Source organism: Nycticebus coucang, chromosome 18, assembly GCF_027406575.1.
Source record: "Nycticebus coucang isolate mNycCou1 chromosome 18, mNycCou1.pri, whole genome shotgun sequence".
Classification (NCBI taxonomy): domain Eukaryota; kingdom Metazoa; phylum Chordata; class Mammalia; order Primates; family Lorisidae; genus Nycticebus; species Nycticebus coucang.
Genome location: NC_069797.1, coordinates 51031019 through 51052115, shown reverse-complemented (window position 1 = coordinate 51052115; position 21097 = coordinate 51031019). Strand labels below are relative to the sequence as shown.

The 21097-nt window shown below is 44.2% G+C and overlaps 2 protein-coding genes across 2 annotated transcripts in view; one reads left to right on the top strand and one right to left on the bottom strand.

Annotated features, from left to right (window-relative positions):
- LUC7L3 (LUC7 like 3 pre-mRNA splicing factor) overlaps positions 1-2314 on the top strand; it is a 33107-nt gene extending 30793 nt beyond the window's left edge. The window contains exon 13 of the mRNA XM_053567975.1: positions 1882-2314. The gene's annotated coding sequence lies outside the window, so the exon portion shown is untranslated. The remainder of the gene's footprint in view (positions 1-1881) is intronic.
- A 2808-nt stretch (positions 2315-5122) lies between these two features.
- On the bottom strand, positions 5123-19269 carry ANKRD40CL (ANKRD40 C-terminal like). Its single transcript, XM_053567982.1, has 5 exons — positions 19088-19269; positions 10035-10165; positions 9548-9675; positions 6309-6484; positions 5123-5525 (listed from the first exon to the last, which is right to left on the bottom strand). Exons 3-5 carry the CDS (start codon positions 9582-9584, stop codon positions 5382-5384), a joined length of 357 nt encoding a protein of 118 aa, XP_053423957.1. The 5' UTR covers positions 9585-9675; positions 10035-10165; positions 19088-19269; the 3' UTR covers positions 5123-5381.
- Positions 19270-21097: the final 1828 nt, after the last annotated feature.

Sequence of the window (21097 nt, the reverse complement as noted above, 5' to 3'; positions counted from 1 at the left end):
AAGGTATGAAAATGCCTGGTGTGTTCCGTTCTTCATCTAGAAATAGTAGCTAATTTAAATGAAGTATAGTGAATGAGCTCATGGGAAAAGGCTTCCTCTGTGGACACTTAAATCTGTTGATGACGATTAAAGTTCCCTAGGGTTTGAGGTGGAACCTGACCTCTTAGTGCCTCCATTACTAAAGTCTGGCCTTACTTATGTATATCTAGAAGTTGGGTTTCATACCATTTACACTCAAAATTGATCAGGCTCAAGAGGAACTGATTCTTACAAGAATTCAATATAGAGGCCAATTTGTTAGAAGATAGACGTTTCTACCATGCAGACCAAAAAGTTGTCAGTTGGTAAATGTATTTTCTCTTTAAAGCCTTTTTAAGGGGAGTCACTTACCAGAAGATTATTTGGTAAGATTTAAATTGGAGCCATCAGTTGATTGTTTTTCAAAAAAGAAAACATTACTTTGGAAATTTAAAGACATACATTACGCTAAAGTAGAACAGTATAATTAACCTGTTAACTCATCATCATCATGACCAGTTTTACTTCCTGTGTGCTTGTGGTTGTATCCACTTGCCTCCTACCATTTTCAGGCAGGTCTCAGACATACCATTTAATCTATAATTCCAGCATGTATCTAAAATATTAAGACTTACTAGATATAAAAGTTCATTAATATAAAACATTGGGTGAACTTTTAAATGCCTTAGCCATCAAACTATGTTACCGGTCCGGTTGCTTAATTTCTGTTGCACCTCTAGAGGACCAGTCTGCTGCTCAAGGCATCTTTCTGGAATGTAGAAAGACTATGTATCATGATATCATCATGTCCCATTTTGTTAAAGCCTGTTTTTTCTTCAAAGAGATTGTAGTTCACTTTTCAATTTGAGTTAGAATATCTTTCTTGCTATCTTGGTCTCAAGCTTTTAATAACCTAGTCATATTTTTAGCTCCCCTCTTTAGATCATTACTTGTAGGCAGTCTGGTTCCTTGAATATAGTTAGTGTCGACAGAGGATAACTAACCTTATTTCTAAGGTCTGAAAACACTTGGACAAAATAAGCATTGAGCTCAGCATTCTGATACAAGTTTTTAAAGATGTAAAAACTGAAAAATTTTATGGTAGTTTTCTCAGCTCGCATTCATTATATGTTTTTTGAATCCATTGTAGATGAGCTTTGTGAATGTTTTTGAACATCTGTTATGTGCATGAAACAAATAACACTTGAGAAATTATTGTGTATACATTCTATGGGATTGGACTTCATTCAGGGTTGGTTTTCAAGTTTGAGTTTCTGACTGAAAGAACCCCAAGTGACTGCTTTTTTTGAAATTTTGTATTACAATTGTAATGCTTGCATATGGTTTTTAAAAAAGTGTTTAGTGATCTATGTCTCCTTCTACTCCTGTCCCTCTGTCCTTCTCTAGGAGCTACTACTGTTAACAGTTATTCTCCTGAGTGGATATTTTGTGGGGAGGTGTGAAGTGGGGGTTATCAACATATGTATAGGTCTTTTAAAATATATGACAGTATACCCATATGTTCTGAGTCTTGCTGTTTTTACTTAGTAATAGTCAAAAACATTTATTAGTAATACTCAAAAACATTTATTTTGAGATATGGGAGATAACACTTTTAAGTTGAACCTGTAGTTTTTAAAAGTACATTTCAAGTAAGCCAAAGCAGAGAAATAAATGTATTTTTCATTGTTGTATCAGGATTTTGAATTTTCTATTTAAAAAATGCAATTCGAGAGTTTCATAGTTGATCTATTTCTCCCCTAGCCATCCCAAATTTATCATTTGTAAGCAGATTTAAGAATGTTTAGCAACAGCAGCTTTGGGAAACAGTTTGGCATAACTGGGTGTGCCCTTCACTCCTAGATACATACCATAGAGAAACTCCTGTGTGTGCCAGGAGATGGATGTAAGAATGTCTTAACAACATTGTTTGTAATAGGAAGAAAAGAAGAAAAGAACTTGAGAAGACCCAAATGTCCATCAGCAATCTGTTGGATAAATATTGTGGTATATTCCTACAGTGGATTTCCACAGAAGTGAAACTGAACACAGCTCCGCATATGAACATGAATGAGTCTCAGCGATATAGTGGTCAAAAGCAAGGTGCAGAAGAATGCATCCACAATGGTTCCATTTCTGTAAAAACCAAAAACAGGCTCTTAGATACATGATAAATGAAAGAAAAACAGGAAGATGATCAACACAAAATTTGATGTTAGCCATTACGTTGGAGGGATGGTGGGATATGTGATCATGAGGGCAAACAGGTGTCTTCAGAAGAACTGCTGATGCTCTATTTCTAAAATTGGGTGGGCATTTTCTTTTTTAAACTGTATGTTTATGTGCTTTCATGTGTATGATATTTCTTAATAAAATTTAAATTTTAAAAAACAGGGAAAAGGTCTTGGTGTAGGTAGTTACTAATAACATGTAATGTATTTTATAAAATTAACCCTCCAGTGAGTGTCAGATTTCAAAGCTACTGTTTCTTGACTATCACATTTAGTACCTTAATTGTAGTTAATCTAAATATAAATACATGTTTTCTGTGTGTTATTTTTATCTTGACAATTTGAATACCAGCCAGGGAGCTCATGCTTTTGTTTTCCTGTCTAGGCAGCTTCCAAAGAATCTTTTCTCTGAGATTTATGTTATTCCAGGAAAGGAAGCTGCTAGGCTGAGCCAGTTCTCCTTTGCCCTAGCTCACCTCCCAGAGGCTGCCGCTTTTTTGGCCTTGTTCTGATTTTAATGGGGGTACCATGAAGTGTTAACAAAACGTTTACTCTTTAAAAGGAGGGAAGTGATTGAAACCTGAAGTGCACCTGCAGATTCACAAGGTTCATATAGCTAAGGCCCTGTGCCATCAGTTCACAGTAGTCCTCTTCCCCCTAACCACGTTCCCCAGTTCAGACTTGGATCCTTTCCCTGTGGGCTCAGGGCTTGGCTGTGAGTTCATTCAACACATTCACAAGTGTTCCTGTGTGCCAGGTGGCATCCTATCACTCTGGATACCTTAGGTACAAAGTAGGTGCAGTTCCCTCCCCTAGTGAAATCTGTCCTCACAATAGTAGTAGCACTGTCAGGGCTCTGGGCTGTAATTAGGACTTATGTTCTGGTGAATGAGGAGCAGAGGTGGAAAGGGACAGTGTTGTGATTTTACCAATCACTCTATTAGTCAAAGTAGATTGTGAGCAAGTAAGCATTCCAGCTCATTCCTTATTTTATTTTTTATTTTATTTTATTTTTGAGACAGAGTCTCAAGTGGTCACCCTGGGTAGAGGAAGGTGGTGTCACAGCTCACAGCAACCTCAAACTCTTGGGCTTAAGTGATCCTCTTGCCTCAGCCTCCCAAGCAGCTGGGACTACAGGCACCCACCACATTGCCTGACTATTTTTTTTTCTTTTTTGGTTATGGTTGTTTGGTGGGCCTGGGCTGATTCGAACCCACCAGCTCCAGTGTATGTGACTAGCACCCTATCGGCTTGAGCTACAGGCGCTGAGCCTCATTCCTTATTTTAATTTAACCTAAGTGTGTGCTGGAGCAATTCTCTTGCTTCAGCCTCCCAAGTAGCTGGAACTACAAGCACCCACTACAATGCCCAGCAAGTTTTTGTTGCAGTTGTCATTGCTGGCCTGGGCCAGGTTCGAACCCGCCAGCCTCAGTGTATGGCCGGTGCCCTACCCACTGAGCTATGGGTGCCACCTGACTTCTTTTTTTCAAATTTATTTTATCATGTTGATTTTAAACACAACCTAAAAAAACCTTTTCCCACAAATGGTGTTTTCAGGCCATTAACATAACCGACCCCATGCCTCAGCCTAAATTTTCCTCATTGAAGACAAAATTGGAAATAACTTAGTGTTTGGCACCTACTGTCAAGTCTCCCAGCACTGAGCGCTCATCTGGCTTGCATTAGGGGCTACACTGTCTTTTGAAAACGTGGGACTTGGGTGCATGGGACTTGACCCTCAGTGCTAAAGTGTTCCTACTGTAAGAGGCCATAGTGCTGAGCACATTGCAAACTCTTACATTTACTCGTTAGATTTCATGAATGAAATAGTACATACTTCCTTCCCCTGGTTATCTAAACCATTTTCCTTTTTTTTTGGAGTTGGGTCAGGAAAGTTCGTGCAGTGCCTTTGTGTTCCTCCCCCACCCTTCGTCCAAGCTGAGCTATTGGGAAGTTGGAGATGAACGCATAGTGGCCTATTTTATGTATTAGGAATACGAGGAAGACATTTTGCTTGCTTGTAAGAAGCTCTTATACCTCTTTCATAAGGATGGAGATGACTTCGTAGTCTTTAAGGAACAGATTGGCAAAAAAGTGATGCTGGTGTAAATAGAAGTGGGTAGTCTGGGTCAGGTGACGAGTTTTGGTTGGAAGGTATAAGCAGTTATTAATCAGAAGTTATCGAGAAAACTGACTTAGAAGGATTCTAGGTAGTGTGCTAGGGAGCAACCTAGTACAGGATGTGATGACAGCCACGTTTGAGCACATACTTCTGAGGGTACCAACTTGGTAGGGGTTTTTGTTTTTGTGCTTTTTCTTATTTAATACAGTTCAGTGGTGCCAGCTGAGCCATGGCTGTTTTATAAGTCATATGTGAAAATAGCCTCCAAGATACTTAAGTGATAGAAGTCATGCCATTTTTATAAATTCTACCATAGGAGGCCATCATGAGTTAAGAAGTGTAAACCGGAAGTGATAGTATGAGATGCTTTTTGTGTTTTTTGTTTGTTTTTTAGAAACAGTTTCACTTTATCACCCTCGGTAGAGTGCCGTGGTGTCACACAGCTCACAGCAACCTCCAGCTCCTGGGCTTAGGCGATTCTCTTGCCTCAGCCTCCCGAGTAGCTGGGACTACAGGTGCCCGTCACAATACCTGGCTATTTTTTTTTATGTTGTTGCAGTTTGGCCAGGGCTGGGTTTGAACCACCACCCTCGGTATATGGGGCTGGAGCCCTACCCACTGAACCACAGGTGCCGCCCATAAGATGCTTTTTTAATGGAGAGCACAGAGGCAGTGTTGCCAATTGGTCCCTGGCTTTCCCAGCCTCGTCTGCTCACCCTACCCATGTGGGGTTCATGTGAGATCTGGCCATTTGTTCTGCCTGAATCCCGCAGGGCCTGACTACACCTGGTCAGGATTGAGGTGCAACTCTACAATACAAACTTGCTCTGGGTATTGTACTATACGATTTCCTTTTATAGCCATTTCTCACAACACTTTGAACTTAGCTCTTCTCTCAGTCCAGAGAAGTTGGAGAAGAGGAAGAGTTGAAACATGATGTTAGCCAAAGTAGTTATATGTATCCAGACTTCATTATTTACAAAATGATTCCAGTTTTTCCCTGAGATGATTTAGTAAGTCATTTTTGCAGCATTGCTATTGTAGCAGGGCTTCTCTATCAGAGATGGCGTGTGGTCTGTTAATTCGGTGCTTCCACTTCTCATTAGAATGAGTTCCACTTCCTGAAAGTTCTGTAGTCTTCGAATGTCTTTGTCCTTGATGTGGAAAAGAAATATAACGGTTTGTAAATAAATAATTCGTGAAGCTATTAAAAAAGGATTAACATTGGTAGCCATCTTGGGTTCTTGCCTAAACTCTGAAGATATTTCTATATTGTGTTTTCTTTCTCTATCCATGGTAACCTGTTAGCAGTTGAGAATGGAGAATGCTAACTTCTTGTTGTGTTTTTCTGGTAGAAGAGACTTTAAGGCAGGGTATGGTTTGGTTTTCGAAGGGTGGGGGTGTTCTGTTTGTTTTTAAGAGAAAGTGTCATGCTCTGTTACCCAAAGCTGGGGTACAGTGGCATCATCATAGCTTGCTACAACCTTGATTTCCTGGGCTTAAGCAATCCTGCCCCCACCTACCTAGCAGCTGGGAGTACAGGCATGTACCAGCAGACCAGCTAATTTTTCTAGTTTTCTGTAGAGACTTATGTTGCCTAGGCTGATGTCAAACTCCTACCTCAGCAATCTTCCCACCTTATCCTCCCAAAGTTCTGGGATTACAGGGTAAGCTGCCATGCCCAGACTGAACTAGAATCTTAAGTTGGGGTAGTCACTTGTCATTCAGAGGCTTTTAAAGGGTTTATGGATTGGGTGTACAAGTCTCTAAAAGCACCAGATTGAAAATGACCTAGCTTCTATATTTGGCCATTTTGCAGTCAAAATTTCAAGGGTCTTTTAATTTTGTTTTAATATAGGAAATGCAGGAGTTAAATGATTGGTTCCACAGAACGTAATTTTACCCACCAAAATTCATTTAGAAACTTAAGACCCTACCTTTCTGAGCAGTGTGTTTGGTAGTTTTCTGATCTTCGCCACTTGCTCTGGGTTAATCCCCAGTTCGCCGCAACTTACTTTCAGTAGGTTTTGATAACTCAGCTCTTGTCTGTTCAGTTCAATTTCAATGAAGTCATTTTCTTTGGGGTTCTGAATTCTGACTTTAAGTACCAGCTCTAGATTATCCATAAAAGCAAATATGTTTTGTAAAAACAAATACTCATTAAAGATCTTCAACATTATTATGGCATCGATAATCCCAAAATCTGAGCAATTTCCTAAGTAAACATAGAGCTTTTGGAAGATACACGTACATTTTTCATTAGCTGAGGCTTCTTGGAGTGCTGGGCAAGCTGTAGGATGCCTGCCCCCAGTGAGTCCAACAAACAGCTTGCATTTTGAAGCCTGCCAAGGATTTAAAATAAACTACACAGTGGACATTTAAATGCATTCCCTCTAGGCAAGTCATAGCAGTTGTTTATAGCTTGCCAGTTATCTGGAAGCTTCAAGGATATATGCATAGTCTTGGCCCCTTATGTAAGTCACCCCAAACCCCAGAACTCTCCAGTGAGAGGTAGACTCTGAGATACAAGGTAATTCACTTACCTTTTCGGATAATGGCATTGAGTGTGAGTCTAACAACTGTCCTGAGAAGGAGCAGTATGGACTACGGTTCCATTTGGAGGAAACCAAAAGTGTGAAGTTTGGCATTGCAACATGGTCACATGGTCTAGGGGCTGAATCCTCACCTAGACAGATGTCATCAGGTTTGGCATTATCACCTGGGTTAGTCAACAAGTGTGGGTTTGTGCCTTCTTGTTTATATTTACCTGGGAAAGAATTGAGAAAGAGTTGGAAAGCAGCAGTGCCTCGGTGTCTGGCTCTGTGCCATACAAGAGGCAATGATGCCCTACCTTCTCTTTAGGGAAAAAGCAAGTCAGGGAAAGGGCAGCAATTATTTTCAGTCTGGAAGAGCAATTTTTTCCATCATGAAAAGGAGTGGAGACAGTATTTTTAAATGGTGTGTGATCTGGGGAAGAAATATAATCTGTGCTCAGCTCACGTTTCTGCTTAATATTTTCAGCACCATGTGCTTTGTGTCTTCAGTTGGTCTAGCAGAGTTATACGATTAGAAAGCTCCCTTTATATGGAGAAATTTTCTCACCCAGACGATGGGAAGGGAATGAATATTTACAGAGCACTTTGCATATGCCAGGCTTTTTCTACCTGTTTCTTAAAATACCTACTGGACACATGTTGAAAACCTCTGCACCAGAGACTGGGCTAAGCCCTGGGGGGAAATGATCAAAAAAACCCCAAAGAAGTCTCTATCCTGGAATTTATAATCCAGTGGAGGAAACATGTTACTAAGTGGGAAACCACAACTGGCATGTGTGAAGCTGAAATACACAGAGGCATGAAAGCACGTAAAGGTTCAAGGAAAGCTTCCCTGAAGGTTGGTGAGGATGAAGTTCAACTAGGTCCGGGGGAGAAGAGCTTCCCACAGGACAGGAACAGTATCAGCCAACACCCTGTCGGGAGGGACAGTGAGATGAGGTGGGAGTATGTGTGAGTGCTGTGCTGTCCACTGAGGTAGCCCTTAATCACATGAGATGAGATAGGCTCTAACTGGGTTTCAAAGGCAGTAAGGAAAAAGTTCTTCATTTTTCATACCAATTATATATTGATACATTGAAGTATATTATGAACACTGATTTCACCTGTTTTTAAAATGTAGCTACTACACACATGTGGCTTGCATTACATTTCTGCTGGACATGACTGGTCTAGAGGAAAGGTTTTGGTCTTTATCCTAGACTGCCAAGCCATTAGTTTTTAGCAGGAAGCTGTCATAATGAGGCTTGCATTTTGGAAAAGACAAAAACACAAACCCTCACTCTCCTCAATCCTATAAGGTGTGGACATTATTATTTCCTTATTCAGATAAGAAAATTGAGGCTGAAGGTGAAGTGACTTGCTCAAGTTAGTTAATGATGGGACCTGGATGTGACCAGGGCTGGCTACATTGTGGAGCCCAGTGCAAAAGGAAAACAAGGATGAAGATAATCATCTCCCCCTGCCACAAGCCTAACCCAGGGCAGATGGAGACCCCCAAGGGATTTCAACCTCCCCACCTGAACTCGACCTTCCCACCTGACCCCCTGGATGGAGGTGGGCGAGAGGTCCCCACCTCTTCCCTGCGGTTGCCCTCACAGCATGCTGTGGCACTGTGCACCCCTCACAGCGGAATGAACTGTGGTGGAGGGTTGCCGCAGTGGTGGGACTGGTCTAGGTGTGAAGACCTTATGCATGAGCAGAAGCTCCAACTCCCACCCCCAGGCACATGCTCCGTCGTCTCATCTGAGTCCACTTACAGAACAAATCCAAAGCCAAAATTACGACACGTTTCAAGTCAGCAACCTCAGAACAAGCCTGAAGCAATCGCATTGATCAGAGGTTCATGAAGTCGGGCCTGCTTGTGCCACCCTGCCAAATGCTTTCTCAGAAATGAAACTCTCCATCTAGATAGTCCTCTCCCAGGACAGGAATAATGTCCCTTGCCCTTGTTCTCAGGGACCTGCAGAGATCTTTGCCCTTCAACTCCCAGCCCTCCAAATGGTTCAGCACTGTGGCCCCTCTCCCAGGCCACCCCTGGGGTAGCTTAGGCCCAGCCCTCCAAGAACACCAGTACCAGACTTGAAAATGAGGCCCTCCTGCCTCCGTTAACCAACACATAGCACCAGAATTTTCCCAGCCTTGTCCACCAAATTCAAAAGCAGTTAACTCTCCAATTAGTATGTCAGATCCAGCGGTGGATGGACAGGGTCTCGTAGGATGGGAAGCACACCTTTAAAGACAGGCAGATGTGGGCCTGAATCTTTCTTCTGACACTTAGCAGCAGTGATATGTTGGGCAAGTAACTTCTCTGATCTAGAAAATGGGGTCTAAGGTCTGCCTCAGGACTGTAAGACATGATGAGAAGGTGCAAGGAAGGCCTGACTACTCCCAGCATAGTAAATGCCGGGAATTGCTCCCTACTCTTACTATTATAGCGACTGGTACTTGCTTCTCTCTGAAAGGACCCTGGGTCCAGTAGCTCTGCTCTTGACTACACCACACTGTAAAGTAGGGGAGCCATGGACCCTGCTGGCCACAGGATCACCCCTATACCAGCCTTCCCCAGCCCCTCTCCCATCCTCCTTTGAGGACTGTGTTGGGAACAGGGCCTCCAGACTCACCTGCTGGCTTCTCCCTGACATCCTGTTCAGCTTCCATGTGTCAGCTCTGTAGTCAGCAGCTCCACTCACCTTTATGCACAAGCTCCCAACCAAATAAGAAGCACTTTATAAAGCCTCGGCACGACCGGCTGCAGTGAAACAGTATGTTCTTGTCATCTATGCAGTAGGATAGGGCAGGGTCATTTTTATTATTCATAGATAAGTGAGCTGAGCTCAGGTGTGCTGCAAGCCTTGTGGGGGAAGGTCCTGAACTTCTTTACTCAGAGTGTGTTCACTGGTAGGAGAGCCTGAGAAGTACAACCAGGCCCTAGGTGGGGGTCAGGCCCTCCTTGGAAAAGGTTACCAGCTACTACATAAGGGGCTAGAAAAACCAAACCGTTTCTGGAAGTGAACAGACTCCCCTTCCTCCCCAATTCTCTCTCTCTTTTCTCCCAACCCCTTCCTCAGCAGCTGTGCATGACAGGAGGCAGGAAGACCATGGCCATACCTGGGGAGACTGCCTTGGTGAGGATCCTGGATTCTTGATCCTAAACATCAAAATGGAACAGGCAGGGGCTGGACTAGAAGGTTCAACAAGGGTGGGTGGCGCTGGTCAAAGTCCTTGGTCTGTAGGGCTGCCTGGGAAGACAGGAAAAGGTATAGGGACCCAGACGTTCCAGTGACTCATGTTTCATTTAACCCTCCAGTGACAGAAGACCTCAGTGTGAAAGAGCTGGAGGGAGCCATGGAGATCACAGCCCACAGGCTTTCAAACTTGGCTGTGTGTTGCAATCACCTGGGAAATTTTAAAAAATGTTGGGTACCTAGGTCCCACCCCATAGAGACTGATTTAGTTGGTCTGGAGTGCAGTGTGGGCCTTGGAACTTTTTACAAGGTCCCCAGCCGATTTTAATGTTCAGTCAAGAAAGTTAAGAAATAGTGATATGGGGCGGTGCCTGTGGCTCAGTGAGTAGGGCGCCAGACCCATACACAGAGGGTGGCAGGTTCAAACCCGGCCCCAGCCAAACTGCAACAAAAAAATAGTTGGGCGCTGTGGCGGGTGCCTGTAGTCCCAGCTACTCGGGAGGCTGAAGCAAGAGAATCACCTAAGCCCCGGAGTTGGAGGTTGCTGTGAGCTGTGTGATGCCACGGCACTCTACTGAGGGTGATAGAATGAGACTCTGTCTCTTAAAAAAAAAAAGGAAAGAAATACTGATGTGGCCAAACTGCTTAAGGAACAAATGGGGGAGACTGGGGCCTAAGGAAGTGAAATGTTTACTGAAAGTCACATGGCCATCCCAGCACAGGCCTGAGAGGAGCCCTGGGTCACCTGGCTGCCAGGCTGACAGTGACGCCATCTTCCTACAAGATGAAGGTGAGGAAGGTGAGGCAGCAGACAGGAGGAAGTAGCAAGGACCTGCTGGCCTGGCTGCCTGGAAATGGGAAAGAAAGCAGACTTTGGCCAGTCTGGCTGCCAGGGTGTGGTCAGCCATAAAAAGAGGCATCCAGAACCTCCTGCCTGAGTGGGTGGGCCCTGGAGCTGCCGGGAACCAGCTGTTGGCACTCAGAGGGGGCCTCAGCACATTGCCACTTCCCTCACCTGCTCTGTTCATTCACTCAGCTCCCCATTCATTGACTCCGTGATTCATTCATTGACTCCCTGATTTATTCATTCACACATTCACTGCACAATATTCACTTTTTTTCTTGTTTGAGGGCACTCTTTTAAAATTAATTTTCCAGATTGCAGTACATTGAGCTCCATAGAGACAGCGCCGGGGCAAGTGAGAGCCGGACGGGCACTGGGCGACTCTGTGCCTCGCTGAGGAAAAATAACTAAACATGGGCAAAGGAGATCCTAAGAAGCCGAGAGGCAAAATGTCATCATATGCATTCTTTGTGCAAACTTGTCGGGAGGAGCACAAGAAGAAGCACCCAGATGCTTCAGTCAACTTCTCAGAGTTTTCTAAGAAGTGCTCAGAGAGGTGGAAGACCATGTCTGCTAAAGAGAAAGGAAAATTTGAAGATATGGCAGAGGCGGACAAGGCCCATTATGAAAGAGAAATGAAAACCTATATCCCTCCTAAAGGGGAAACAAAAAAGAAGTTCAAGGATCCCAATGCACCCAAGAGGCCTCCTTCGGCCTTTTTCTTGTTCTGTTCTGAGTATCGCCCAAAAATCAAAGGAGAACATCCTGGCCTATCCATTGGTGATGTTGCAAAGAAGCTGGGGGAGATGTGGAATAACACTGCTGCGGAGGACAAGCAGCCTGATGAAAAGAAGGCTGCAAAGCTGAAGGAAAAATACGAAAAGGATATTGCTGCATACCGAGCTAAAGGAAAGCCTGATGCAGCGAAAAAGGGAGTCGTCAAGGCTGAAAAAAGCAAGAAAAAGAAGGAAGAGGAGGAAGATGAGGAAGACGAAGAGGATGAAGAGGAGGAGGAAGATGAAGAAGATGAAGATGAAGAAGATGATGATGATGAATAAGTTGGTTCTAGCGCAGTTTTTTTTTCTTGTCTATAAAGCATTTAACCCCCCTGTACACAACTCACTCCTTTTAAAGAAAAAAATTGAAATGTAAGGCTGTGTAAGATTTGTTTTTAAACTGTACAGTGTCTTTTTTTGTATAGTTAACACACTACCGAATGTGTCTTTAGATAGCCCTGTCCTGGTGGTATTTTCAATAGCCACTAACCTTGCCTGGTACAGTATGGGGGTTGTAAATTGGCATGGAAATTTAAAGCAGGTTCTTGTTGGTGCACAGCACAAATTAGTTATATATGGGGATGGTAGTTTTTTCATCTTCAGTTGTCTCTGATGCAGCTTATACGAAATAATTGTTGTTCTGTTAACTGAATACCACTCTAATTGCAAAAAAAAAAGTTGCAGCTGTTTTGTTGACATTCTGAATGCTTCTAAGTAAATACAATTTTTTTATTAAAAAAAATAATAATAAAATTAATTTTCCAAATCAAATATTAAAAAGTCAAATGGTACTAAAAGCCAGGGCTCATTTTGCAACAAAAAAGGCAAGGTGCTTGTTGGGGAGTCAGTTGACTGCCACTCAGGCTTTGGCGTACGTCTTTTCGCATTGTGCTGGGCTCTTAGTGGGCCCTTTTGTCTGTGCATTAGCTTTTTTTTTTTTTTTTGGACATAGAGTCTCACTCTGTCACCCTGGGTAGAGTGTCATATCGTCATACCTCACAGCAACCTCAAACTTCTGGGCTCAAGACGATCCTCTTGTCTCAGCCTCTAGAGTAAAGAGTAGCTGGGACTACAGGTGCCCACCACAACGCCTGGGTTTTTTTGTTTGTTTGTTTGTTTGTTTGTTTTTAGTAGAGATGGGGTCTCACTCTTGCTCAAGAACTCCTGACCTCAAGTGATCCACCTGCCTCAGCCTCCCAGAGTGCTGGGATCACAGGTGTGAGCCACCATGCCCAGACTGTGCATTAGCTTTTGTATGGATGCCTGGGGGATGGCAGTTTTTTATTTGTATAAAGTTTCAAATTTATAAAAAGTTAGAAGAACATGCCATATACCTTTTACCAATTAATAACATTTTGCCACATTTTCTTTCTTTCTTTGCGTGTATATATGTATGTGTATGTATAACACACACATTTTCCCCCTATCCCAAACCATTTCAGTGTAAATTACAGACACCTTGCCCCTTTACCAGTAAAGATTTCAAACTGCATTTTCTAATGTCAAGTATATCCTTTACACATCCAAGACATAATGATCAAAATCAGGAAAGCTGACATTGATGTCCTTCCACTGGCTCAACCACATAGTCCATACTCACATTTCATCAATTAACCCAGAATCAGGCCTTGCATTTAATTTTTATGTTTTTTTATTTCTTTAATCTGGTACAGTTCTTCACCCTTTGTGTCTCATGATCTTGAGATTTTTGAAGAGTCCCAGCCAGTAATTTTATTGTTTTTCCTTCAGTTGCTTTTGTCTGATGTTTCCTCATGATTACGTTTAGATCAAGCATTGTTGTCAGGAATAACAAATGATTTGGGGTCTTTCTTGGTGCATGATATCAGGAGGCACATTGGTTTGTCTCATTTGGGGATGGTGACTTTAATCTCTCTCTCTCTTTTTTTTTTTTTTTTGTAGAGACAGAGTTTCACTTTATTGCCCTTGGTAGAATGCCATGGCGTCACACGGCTCACAGCAACCTCCAGCTCCTGGGCTTAGGCGATTCTCCTGCCTCAGCCTCCCGAGCAGCTGGGACTACAGGCGCCTGCCACAACGCCCGGCTATTTTTTGGTTGCAGTTTGGCCGGGGCTGGGTTTGAACCCACCACCCTCGGTATATGGGGCCAGCACCCTGCTCACTGAGCCACAGGCGCCGCCTCTCTCTTTTTTTTTAATGTTAAACTGTGTTAGTTTTTTATTGTTGTTGCAGTTTTGGCCAGGGCTGGGTTTGAACCCACCACCCTTAGCATATGGGGCTTGCGCCCTGCCCACTGAGCCACAGGCACCGCCAGTGACTTTAGTCTCTTGTGTGAGGTGGTCACTCTCAGCCTTTCCCACTGCAAAGTTAATCTTTTCCCCTTTGTAATTAATATGCTAATATGTAATTCATGGGGAGAGACTGTGAGACCATGTGATATCTCATTCCTCCCCCAAGCTTTACCCTTTAGCATTTAGCATCCACGGATGATTTTGGCCTGAATCAATTGTTACTGTGATTATAGAAGGGCGATTTTCTAATTCCATTATTCTTTCTACATTAATTATTCGACAGTCTACTGTACGAAAGAATTTTCCTTCTCATTCATTCACTTATCAGAATGGATTCATGGATTCTTTTTTTTTTTTTTTTTAGAGACAGTCTCAGTTTGTCACCCTCGGTAGAGTGCTGTGGCGTCACACAGCTCACAGCAACCTCCAACACCTGGGCTTAGGAGATTCTCTTGCCTCAGCCTCCCGAGTAGCTAGGACTACAGGTGCCTGCCACAACGCCCGGCTATTTTTTTGTTGCAGTTTGGCCGGGGCCAGGTTTGACCCACCACCCTCAGTATATGGGGCCGGCGCCCTACCCTCTGAGCCACAGGCACGCCCCAGGATTCATGGATTCTTATTTTATTCAATGGGTCATAATCCATCATTACCATTATTTTGATACAGCTTAACTTATCCCGACTATATTCAGCACTTTATCCTTATAGCTGTTTCCCATATCCTTTGACATATCCCCTCCATTTTATGAGCATTTTCCTGTTTTCTGACATACCAAGATGTTCTGGCCCAACCCAAATCAGGCATTTCTCCAAGGAACTTGGTTCTTTTTGATAAGAAACAGATGTGATCGCTCATGGAGCTGGCACTACCTCTAGGCTCTTTGAGTGTACAGAGCTAGGAACACATCCATGCAGAAACACATATGTCTATTTCTGTATTTTAAAATCAATCTTTCGTATTTTTCCTGTTTGTCTGTGTGCATTTAAGACCACAAATTGACATTTCTTCCAGTTCCATGCCAATACCACAGGGCTCTCTCCCTGGTGGCAAGCTTGCTTTCCTTTCATATTTCCTTCCCTCTCTCCCTCCCTTATTTCTTTTTTTCTGTTTTTAAATACCAGAAATTTATTCCTTCACAGTTTTAGAGGCTAGAAAACCAAGGTCAAGATGTTGGTAAGTCAGGTTCCTTCTGGAGGCTCTGAGAGAGAATTTGTTTAATGTCTCTCTCCTGTTCTGGTGGCTGCCAAAATCCCTGGTGTTTCTTGGCCTACCTTTCTTTTATTCCGTTCTGTAACTCTCGTCTCTAGCAGCAGGAAATCTGGCTCCTAACATCTTTAATATATATACTTTTTGCTCAATTCTCCAATACACAGAAAGGTGTTTCAGAATTGCTTATTCCAAATACAGTTAGGTTCATTGTTTCTATCTGTGTATTAGGATTCTTCCCAATCCTTGTTGATTTATTATGTTTTGAGCATATAAATAAAACATTAACATGGCTCTGGAGATAGACTCAAAGCCACATGAACATTGATTTTTGTTTTTGTTTTTTTCCAAGGTCCATCACTTCAGAATGAACATTGATACTAGGTAGTTTTTGAAGTGTCATTTAACCCCTCCATCTGATCCATTTTGTTCCCATCTAACCCCAGTAGGAAACTAATATCATTAGCTTCTGACTTATACTTCTTATATTTATTCTTTACAAAATTAAACACATAAATATATATCATCTTCTTATTTCCTTCGTACACAAAAGATACTACATGTTCTTTTTCTGTTTTGCTTTTTTCCCCTAGACAGTATATTTTAGAAATTCCATATCAGCTGATAGAGATCTTTCTCTCTCCCCTCCCCCAATAGTGTAGGTATTCTGTAGGTTCTCCACCAAACAACATGTGTATAGGCATTTAGTAGGTTTTGTAATTACAAGTAATGCTACATTGATAATCTTATGCCTATGTATTTTTATTATTGTTGGAGGTGTGTTTTCTGGGTAAGTTCCTAGAAGTACATTGGTGAGTCAAAAAACAAACATAGCTAGGCATGGTGGCTCATGCGTGTAATCTCAGCACTCTGGGAGGCTGAGGTGGGTGGATTGCCTGAGTTCAGGAGTTCGAGACCAGCCTGAGTAAGAGTGAGACCCTGTCTATAAAATAGCCAGGCATTGTGATGCAAGCCTGTAGTCCCAGCTACTTGGGAGGCTGAAGCAAGAGGATCGCTTGAGCCCAAGAATTTGAGGTTGCTGTGAGCTGTGATGTCACAGCACTTTACCTAGGGCGACAAAGTGAGACTGTCTGAAACCAAAACAAACAAAAAATAAACACACATGTAATTTTGTTAGACCTTACCAAATTTCCCTCCCTAAAGTTAACCATTTTGTGTTCTCACCAACCATGTACAAAAGTTGTAGAGAGCCTCACCCCAGAGCCAGACCAAGAGAGTCTATTGTCAAGCTTTGTATTTTTGGCAATCAGATGGTAAGAGTGTAAAATGTAGGTTTTATTATTATTCATGTATGGTGAGACCAGCAGATCAGGAGATGGCTGACATTGAAATGACAGCTGCTGGCTCACAGCTTCCAGGAGGAGGGGGAACCATGCCATGCAGGGTCACTTGGGGAAGCACCAACAGGGAAATGTGGACAAGAGCCTTTATTTCATGGAAGGAATAGGCAAGGCAGGTAAGCAGGCTAAGCAGGTTTAAGAGTGGCTGGCTTCAACAATTTCAGCAGGCCCCAGGTATAGTGGCTGCCCCTGACTTTCTGGTACCAAGCCCTGGGGTGTTTAGGGCAGGTGAATGGTGGATTGTCTTTTCACTTTCTTGATGTACATGTGTTTTTAGGCCATTTGGTGCACATTTGACCTGCTGGGGTCTTGTCCCCGTTAGCATTTCAAAGAGATATGCTTTGTTTCATACAATTGTTTGAGTTGAATTAAACTCTGATCTTTATGTCTTGACTTCCATTTTCTTTGGTTTTGCATCCTTTCTAGAAAGATGGTATCTTTGCCCCCCCTCCCTTTCTTTGAGAGTCTCATTTGGTTGACCCAGGCTACCATGCATTAGCCTAGGTCATAGCAACCTCAAACTCCTGGGTTCAAGTGATTCTCCTGCCTCGGCCTCCTGAGTAGCTGGGACTACAGGCACTGTGACACAAGGCCAGGCTAATATTTTTCTGTCTTTTAGAGACAGGGTCTTGCTCTTGCTCAGGCTGGTCTCCAACTCCTGAGCCTGAGCCCCAGGGGTCTGCCTGCCTCTGCCTCCCAGAGTGCTAGGGTTATAGGTATGAGCCACTGTTCATCCCTACTTTGCCCATTTTAAAAGTTTATACCATTATTTTTCACATTTCTCTTCTGAGCATATAGTCAACGCTCAGTGAAGGATTTTTTTCCTTCCTCCTCTGTCTTCAAAGAAAGCCCCTGCACTGACTGGGCCGTCATGGAGTAACCACTGCTGTCACTGTTTAGCTCTGGTGTCCCGACTCCACACAACGTGGCAGCCAGGTCTGCAGTTCCTCTGAGCCCGCCCCTCCCACTTCTCTCTTCCTCTAGTCTAGTCCAAGGCCATCCGCAGGGCAGGTGTGCGCCATTGAGATGCCATTCTCTTCATGCCCACCAGGGGCCGCCACACTCCTGCCTGAGTTCTTTCCAAGAACTTGTGTTTTAATTAATCCAGTCTTTGCCTGGCGGCCCATGTCTCCCACCACCACCTTCGGGTTTAAAGCCCCACAGCAGTTATACAGGAGCTCATCTTTACAGCCACCACAAAATAAACTGCCCTTTGCGCTGCAGTTTCCTCATCTGCAAAATGGGAACAATAATTTCCACCTCAGAAATAACATTTGGTAGAACATGGGTAGTTAACCACCTCCCTATGTTGGCCACCACCTTAATTCTCACAGACTGGACATGTACCACATGTACGTATCAGTACAGCAGGTCTCGTTCCTTCTGTTGACCACCTCCATATGTAACCAGTTTGTTGCAGTCCCTTGGGTGTTCACCTTACCCAGGTTCTATTGTATGTAATGTTTAGCATTGTACCTGGCATACAGTAGGTGCCTAATAAAAGCAAGTTCAGGTGGTGCCTGGGGCTCATATACTGAGGGTGGTGGGTTCGAACCTGGCCCCAGCCAAACTGCAACAAAAAATAGCTGGGCGTTGTGGCAGGCGCCTGTAGTCCCAGCTACTTGGGAGGCTGAGGCAAGAGAATCGCCTAAGCCCAGGAGCTGGAAGTTGGTGTGAGCTGTGATGCCACAGCACTCTACTGAAGGTGACAAAGTGAAACTCTGTCTCTAAAAAAAAAAAAGCAAATTCATTTTTATCTTAAAGCCTTCAAAGTCTGTGTCTCCACACCTCTCCTGTAGGCTCCCCAGGCCTGTCTGTACCCTTTGATTTCTTAGGCAATGGTGGTTACAGGGTTTCCTTAACACTGGGATCCCTTTGAGTTGGGCACAAAGTTCATAGGCCATGAAGTCAGATGTGTGAATATTTTTATTTTCCATAACTGATTTTCATTTCCATCACCATTTTCCATGTGGCATCGTCTGGAAATGTTCATCTTAAAAGAATTTAGGGTTTCTCCAGTCAATTTTAATTTCTGGCCTTCCTTTCACCCTGGGGCTCCAGCGGGTGGTATCAGAAGGGAGAGGGCTTCTTCTCTTGGTCACACGTGCCCCTGCTGGGTACCATTTGCTGGTATCTCTCCACACAGCAGGATTCATTGCTGCTGGTGTCCACCTCTGTCAGCATTCACCAGAGGACTCCAGGGCCACCCAGCTTCCCCACCCATAGCCTTGTGTAGTTCTGGAATTCTCTCTCTGCCACTTCTGTGGGAAATGTAGGGGAGGGGCTGTCTCGGGCTCTTTCTGCCCAGACAAGCTAAGCCATCACGTCTTCCTTACATGCAGATACACGGAGGGTGTTCCGGGAGGTTGGCACCTCAATGCCTTCCCTGGGGAGTGAGCCACTCCACTCCTGCTCTGGGGTGCCCCCATGTCAGCCCAGAACATGTGGGAGGAGAAGGCCTTTGCGTGGTTAGCATTTTTACTGGGGTAAGGCCCTGAACTTTGAAGGTTAGAACTCACGACTTAGCTCCTTTTGTGTCTCCGTTTCTTCTGGAACATCTCTGCCCTGAGGGCACCCTTGCTGCGCTGCCATCTTCACAAGTGTAGAGTGATATGATATACAAGGGAAAGAAATCCAGTTAAATATTTCCAAACAGCAGCTTGCCACACCTTTGCCCCACCCTTGTCCTATTTCGAGGAGCCCGGAGTATAGACTGACTCATGCCCCTTAGCAACCCAGGAAGGTTCTGTGCTCCTGGTAACGTATAGGGTGGAGCCAAGGGTGATGAGAGAGGTTTCCTAAGGGTTGGTGCTCAGCCCCTTCTGGGAAGGTAGACAAGTCAGAGTTTGTACTTGCAAACAACAGAAAACAACTCTGGTTAACTTCAGTCTTATAAGAATTTTCTGGAAGGATGGCAGGTGGTCTGTAGAATCTGTAGAATCACAGGGTGATCTAGAGAAGCAGCCTTATAATTGGGCAGGAACCCAGACATCTGGGAGGCAGAATCCCAGGGAGGGACTTACAAGGTCCATCCTGCTGACCTCATGGCCACCACTGCCCCTTGGTGCTGGCAGCTGGGCCCAACACCCCGGGAGTGATATCTCTACTCAGTCCCAGCTCCTTCGTGGCCCTCAGTCAGTCAGAGTCCCATGCAGGATGAGCCCAGGTTGATTGCTGCAGGGATCTGGGAGAGAGGGTCTTTGGCCCCCCTGGACTTCTGCCCTGGGAGACCCTCCTCCAGCTCAACTATGTCTCTCTAATTTCCCTGCGTTGGCATTTTCCAAGAGGCAGCTTCAAACCTGCCTCATCTAGGTGGTCTGGTACTGGAGTGCCACTTGTCTCTATAGCATGGAAAGCTTGCTATATATAGTGATGTCATCTGTCACCATAGCAAACGTCAACTGGGCACTGACCCACACCCTGTACATGGATGATCATGCCAAGTCTTAGGGACATTTTTCCAAGGGCGGAGCTGAGGCCAGGTGTTGTAGTAGCTTTCCTGGGTTCCCACGGGTCTAAACATGAAGAGCAGAGATTGGAACTGGGTGGGCTTGGCAGGCCCTGTGCTCTGGTGACAGACAGTAAACCTGTAAGCAACCTGGATGGAGCTGGAACATATTCTTCTTAGTAAACTATCTCAAGAATGGGGAAAAAGGTATCCAATGTACTCAATACTACTATGAAATCGATACATAATCACCTACACACTTAGACGAATGGCAAAACGTAACTATAGTCCAGAAAGCAGAAGGGAGGAGGAGAGAGAGGGGAGGGTAGAGGGGAGATGGGAGGAGGGAGGGTATTTGGGGGGACCTCACCTAATGTGCATGATGCAATGGTACATTTCAAAACTATTAAGAAATGAGGATAATTGTGGTGGATGTGTTACTTAGTTCAGTGTAAGCATTTCACATTGTAACCCCATAAATGCATCAATGTACAAAGTTATGCTTTAATAAAAACTAATAATAAAAAAATAAATAAACCTGTAAGCACAGGATCACACACATTTTGACATGGAGCACTGGAAGGAAAGGGCAGGGCCAGAGGAGTAAGATCAGAGAAAAAAAATCCATAGAGGTGGGGTGGGGGCAAGACGGTCTCTGTAAGAACTTTTCAGCTGTGACCTGAATGACAAGGATTCAGCCAGGTAAAGGGCTAGGTGAAAGAGGCAGCGTCAAGGGCCTGAGACAGGAGAGAATCAAATGTATCCAAGGAATGGAAAAAAGGGCCCAGTGCGGCTGGCCCAGAGAGCTGGGGTTCCTGGGTGGGACCCCAAGGCCGTTCAGGCTGCGCCCCAGTACTGCCCAGTGCTGCTCAGAACTCCTCATCTCCCCTCTCTGCCTCCCCAGGCTCTGAGCTCTCACCTCACAGGATGCCCAGCTGAAATCTGACCTCTTCTCCCCACCTCCATGCTGCCACCCAGCCACCATCGCAACACCCCTACCCCATCCTCACGGGGTTCCCTGCCCTGCCCCACCCCACACCTATTCTTCTAGGCCTCAGCTTCTCATTTGGCTCAGAGTAAA